Source organism: Parasteatoda tepidariorum, chromosome 7 (genome assembly GCF_043381705.1).
Source record: "Parasteatoda tepidariorum isolate YZ-2023 chromosome 7, CAS_Ptep_4.0, whole genome shotgun sequence".
Lineage (NCBI taxonomy): Eukaryota > Metazoa > Arthropoda > Arachnida > Araneae > Theridiidae > Parasteatoda > Parasteatoda tepidariorum.
In genome coordinates this window covers 91,746,735-91,752,734 of record NC_092210.1, presented here as the reverse complement: position 1 = coordinate 91,752,734, position 6,000 = coordinate 91,746,735, and the positions used below count along the sequence as shown (strand labels likewise).

General features: G+C 31.7%; 1 protein-coding gene across 1 annotated transcript in view; it reads left to right on the top strand.

Annotated features, from left to right (window-relative positions):
- Positions 1 to 3,520: 3,520 nt before the first annotated feature.
- The window catches only part of LOC107457055 (phosphopantothenoylcysteine synthetase), a gene marked incomplete at its 5' end in the record, with an annotated part of 31,251 nt that continues 28,771 nt past the window's right edge, over positions 3,521 to 6,000 (top strand). The window contains 1 exon segment of the mRNA XM_043054178.2: positions 3,521 to 3,583. Coding sequence (XP_042910112.2) covers positions 3,521 to 3,583 — 63 coding nt within the window.

Genomic DNA, 6,000 nt, shown 5'->3' with positions numbered 1-6,000 from the left:
ACATGTTGGAAAACTTCGTATTTCCACAAGTAGAAGAGCTTCAATCACATATCTTTTTGCAACAAGATGGTGCACCACCTCATTGGGCTATCATCATTCGTAGTTCTTTGAATGACCATTTTCCAGGAAGATGGATTGGGCGAGGAGGTCCAATTCCTTGGCCACCCAGATCACCTGATATATTGCCGCTGGACTTTTTTCTTTGGGGATTTATAAAGGGCAATGTTTACAGGAGGATCTTGTCGAACATTGATGACCTAAAAGTCAGAATTACAACGGCAATAGCCTCTATGGATGAGGACATGCTTGCCTCTACCTGGCGTGAAATTGGCTATCGATTTGATATTCTCCGTATGACGAAGGGGGCACAGGTGGAAGTTCATTGACAAGGGTCATGAAACTTTTTGAGTCTATCTAACCATTTATGTTATTAATTTTAATCTATCTTTATTATTTTGAAAAGGTATTTTTTATATATCGATTCCAAAGTTTATTCTACATATATTTTAGGGTATACTTTCGGAGTATTTTGATCGAGTTTATTTTTACACCCTTATTTGCTTAAAATTATTAAATAATTTGCTTAAAATAAAATATCCAAGTTACCTGATTTAATACATTTATAGTATAATAGTAAACGGGGCTTCCATCACATATCCTTAACCTTGATGCCGCTATCATTAAATAAATGGAATAAGTTTAGATAAATAATAAAATTAATTGTTTTCTCGTTTTAATTTTCAAAGAAATATGTTTCGATCAAACAGATTTCGTTCTGGAAATTGCGAAATTAGTGAGTAGGTCCCTTGGAGCAATATCATTCTTATCCTCTTTTGACGAAATATAGCAAAAATTGGTTTTCACAGTTTCTGTAAAAAGTAAATGTTAGCCTTCTTGCCACGTTTTTTTCTTTCTTTTTTTTTTCTTTTTTTTTTTTAAATTTTTTTTAATCAAAATAAGTTCGGAAATTGCGTATTTTTTATTGAATTTTTTTTTAAAAATCAGATGGTTCTAAAATTGGCACGGCTTCGGAATCTTACAAATTTCAATTTTTAGTATTTCCTGCTTAACAAAATAAGGCATTTCTCCTGATAACAAATTATATTACAATAATATTTTAGGAAATTTACTGAAGAAAAAAATTAAACAAAATAGTTTAGCATATTATACGGAAAAAAATCTACATGTAATCATAAAGAAAGAGTAAAAGATATAATGAAATAATTAGTGAATCACGCGTGGTCAGATAATTAAAACTTTAATTTCACAACTAAGATGTTAAGACGACATTTAAGATGCTGAGATATTTCAAGACGCTTAAATTTTGGCTACGTATTCCACAGCTTTTTATGCTCGTTATCTTTATCCTCTTTGTAGTGACTTCTAAAGCATCAACATTATTTTAGATAATCTATGTTGAAGTCACAAGAAACAAAAAAATCCAAAAAAAAAAAAAAAACTATTAATGATTTATATTCTTTTTTCGAAAAAAATAGTATGCTTAGTAAATAATCAGCTGTTTTGCATTAAATAATTGTAAGCAGCGAAATGTTTTTAATTTCTTAACAAGATTTTATTCTTAGCTAGCAGACAATAATTCTTTTTAAAAAAACTTGACTATAATTAAAAAAGGAACTTCACTTTAAAGAAAACCTAAATTAAAGTACTAAAAAATTGATTAGTATGATTGAATGAAGAAATAATAAACGTAGTAGGGTAAAGAATAAGATTTTTAAAAATCTTGAAATTTAATTAAATAGTTGGTAAAATAGTTCAGCGAAACACTTCCGGACAGGTGATTAAAAAATTACTTCTAACATTAAGACGATACATAAGATGTTGAGAAATTTGCGATGATGTGAGATATGCTTAAATATGTTTACTACGCATTTTTATTAATATTTATAAAAAATATATTCAAGAAATTGATAAATATTTTATTTCTAATATGCATTTTATTCATACGTATGCATATTATTGAAATTGTATCAGTTATTGAGAAGAAAAAACTAAAAAATAATCACATTAAATAAGCACAATCTGGTGTATAATCATATTCTATCAGAAGCATGCTTTTATAAAACTCGATATTCGTTGAATAAAATGTTTTTTAATCAATAGGATGTTTTATTCAAATTTCCTTACTAAATCTTTGTTGTTGTTGTTAATTTACGTCGCACTAGAGCTGCACAATGGGCTATTGGCGACGGTCTGGGAAACATCCCTGATGATGAGCTTCTCACGAATCCTCACAATTTTGATCCTCTGCGGAGGGGATGGCACCCCCGCTTCGGTAGCCCGACGACCTGCGCGCGAAGTCGAGCACTTTACGGTAGCACAGTTTAACGAGGACCAATACCGCACACCCTCGGTCCCTACGCAGACTGATCCAAGTGGTCACCCACCCGCACACTGACCACAGCCAGTGATGCTTGACTTCGGTGATCTGCTGGGAACCGTGTCTTAACGATCAGTCCACTGCGGGAACCTTACTAAATTGCAAATAGAATTTTAGACGATCGATTAAAAAAGAAACATCGTATTTTATAGCTTTAAAAAAATAAAAATAAAGTGATTTGCATACGATTATTAGCGAAAAACTATGAATGAAATTTTCGCTACGCGCGCTAAGTTAAGTTCCTCGTAAGTTTATCACATTTTAATATTAATCGCCCCATTTAATCATTTCTTCATTGTCGCCAAATTATTTTTTTAAAATAATTAATTTTAATTTTTTTCATCTTCTAATAAATAAAAACAGTTGAAACTTTAGATTTTAATTAAATAATAAAAAGTAATAAATAATTAATAAAAATTATTCTTTTCATGAAATTATCTTTGGGTAAATGAGTTTTATGAGTGGGTTTGAATTGCTTCATTAGTTCTTAAAATATGACTGAAAACGCAAAAAGCGAAATTAATATTAAAGGGTCCAAACTTTGAATCGCTCTCCTGACCAAATTATGGGGACCACATTTCCCAGATTGCGGCTACCCCCTATATTTTGAAGACGAAAAATCCAAATATGTAAAAAAAATGCTTGTTTATTCAGAGAAAGTACGTTTTTGTGTCTGATTTCGTAACTTAATTAATAGTTAACACTAATTAATTAACATATTTGAGGTCACCCCCAGGAACCATTAAGATTGACGATCATTAGAACGAAAGTTATTCAGGGTGATATCTTTTTCTTTTTTGCTGACTGTCATCATAGTTCATAGCATTCGAAAGACTACGAATTTAACTAATAGCAAATCAACAAAGACTTTAAACGGTTATTCGCACTAGATACAATAAAAGCGTAAGTATTATACCTAAGCAATAGTTTTCAGTTCCCGATTGGCGAATTTCACACGTGTCAATATGTTTGACCAATCAGAATCTTATTTGTATCTCCAAATTTGCGTACGCAAATGTTTTGCATTCAGTAGGAACGGTCCCGCTACTTTTGGAGCTCCCATAATGGGAGTCCCATTCGCTGTTTTTTAATCTTAAAATCTGGCAACATTGCTCTGGTGTTATTATTGTAAACAAAAAGGAGGAAGGAAAACCGAAAGAAGACCAGAGACTTGTCATCATAATAGTAATTTTCACCATATTTTAATAGTCTTATTAACAAAAAATGTATTTATTGCTTTCCTTTTTATTAAAAAATGAAGCCCAATAGCAAATTAATAATCTAATTTAGCCTTTACATTTTTTTCCATGTAATCTACCTCCTGCTGATTTCTCCCAGCAACCTTAAACGGGAAACTTCTTTGTATTGAATAGATTATATTTAACAATATCATTGATAAAATGCTGTTGTCTTCATTAATTTTATTAAACTGAATTTTAGAAAAAATTGCAACATTTGTTTAAACTTCCGTAATTATTCACTATTCTGTAAAAATAAAATAATTATTCATTTAAATCAATAGTTAGGTTAAGAAAAAAATCTTAACTTTTTCACTTGATCTCTGTTTTATTCAGCAAATTTATTTACTTTGGAAAAAAAATGTTGTCTTGTTAGCATATTACTATTATTTTTTTTTAATGGCTGAGAACTTCTGGAAAAACTTCATGGCTAATTGTACTTATTGTTAAAAATTTCTGACCAAAAGAGGGCGTTCTAATCGCTCACAATTATTCTGTAATCACTTATGTGACAGGCAGTGGGTAAAAATGGATGGCTATTAAAGAGCCCTATAGCATAACCATATTGTTTATTAAATTTGTTTGTTATTAAATATGGTATCTTTATTTAATGCACCCATTCGCCACTGAATCATTCTGCAACACTTATGATGAAGGGAAGATTTCCGCAGTGTGATCAGTAGCAGAATAATCGCAAAGTCTTGGCTACTTCTCAATAAAACTCGTAGCGTCTACATGAAAATTTTTTTCTTTCAAAAAATGTTTCCAAGTTTAAAATCCATTTGGCACCTTGGCGATTGTAATTCGTGCCTCAGATCATGCTACGAAAATATCTCCGTTATAAAAGTGGAATATCCTTATATTTTTATCATTCCACATTATTATCTGAGGTCTTATTTACTATTGCAGAATGAATAAGTGGAATTTTTTGATTTCATCACAGCATATGGTTAAAAAATATTTTTGTTTAACAGTTGATAGAAATTGGAATAATCAACTGAGCTTTGTTTTTGTAAAATTTTCTTCTTATCCATCTTTGGCTTCATTAAAAATCACCACATTTTTCAATATTTTTTTATGAGTCCATGAGTGTTTTATGAGTTTTTATGAGTGTTTTTTTCTATTATTATACTGAATGAGAAAGAACTCTGTATCAATATCTGCACCAAAATGATCAACAAGTTTTATTTTACAAACTCTTTTTAACAGCCCACCCGCTTTTTGGTAGAAACGCTATTGATGTTCAACTGTATAAGGTTATAATTCCGAACTGGGGAAATTTCTGTTTCATGATCAGTGGCAGAGTAATCGCAAGGTCTTGGCAACTTCCAGGCAGCGACCTGCGAGAAACTAACGAAAACATCACTGAAAGCAGCGTTTTCATCATAGAAAAAAAATGGGTGAGAATTTCTCACCCTTTCTCAAAAGCAGGGTGAGATTTCAAAAAGTTAAGTGAGATTTCTAAAAACTAAAAAAACACTAAAACTCTTTAAAAAAAATTTATTTCTTTGATTATAATAAATTTTTAACGTCTTCTATTTTTTAAAGCATTGAATATTTTTGGTGCATCATCATAGAAGATTTTGCCTTTACAAGGTATTTGTCCATCTTACATAAGTGCATAAAAAATTTGAACGTCTTACATGAAGAAACCTTACCTACGGTGAACATGTGATTGTAGAGAAATGTGCTCTGAAAGGGGTTCCGTGGTTGTGTTCTGTTGTTCGAAAAGGTTCTAAATAATACTGGTAAATAGGGAAGCTAGATAATGGGGCAGATGATGAAAATAATGAAAGATCTAGGAAGAAAAGTGAAACGGATTTTTTTCTAAATGGCATAATTCGAAGCTTTTTCCAAAATGCAAGAAATTCGCGAATTTTGAAATTGATTTATAGAATGCGCGAATTTCTCGCGGTAATCATTTTTTAATGCGAGCAAAGAAAAAAATATGCGAGATTCTCGCGCTGTAGTGAAAACACTGCTGAAAGTGACCAACTCGAAATGTATAATGCGTAGCCACCTCCTACAAACATCTACGTGTTTTATTGTTTGTTTTTTTTAATTTGCAAGTTTAAAATCTATTTGGTACTTTAGCGATTGTAGTTGGCACAACAGATCACGATATGGGACTATCCCCTCTGAAAATGCCAGAAAAGACTATGGTATTTGAGCTTTGTGACAAACTAGTCTTCTTGGACCGTGATAGCCTAGTTGATAAGGCACTGGGTCCATATAGAGGGGATCGTGGGTTCGATCCCCGGCGGCTAAAGCCTCTCCGTGTAGCAGATGGTGACTGGTGCTCGTTGAATATGTTGGGTCACAAAGTCCTCCATGTTCCCATAACAAATTAAGACCTTTGGGGAT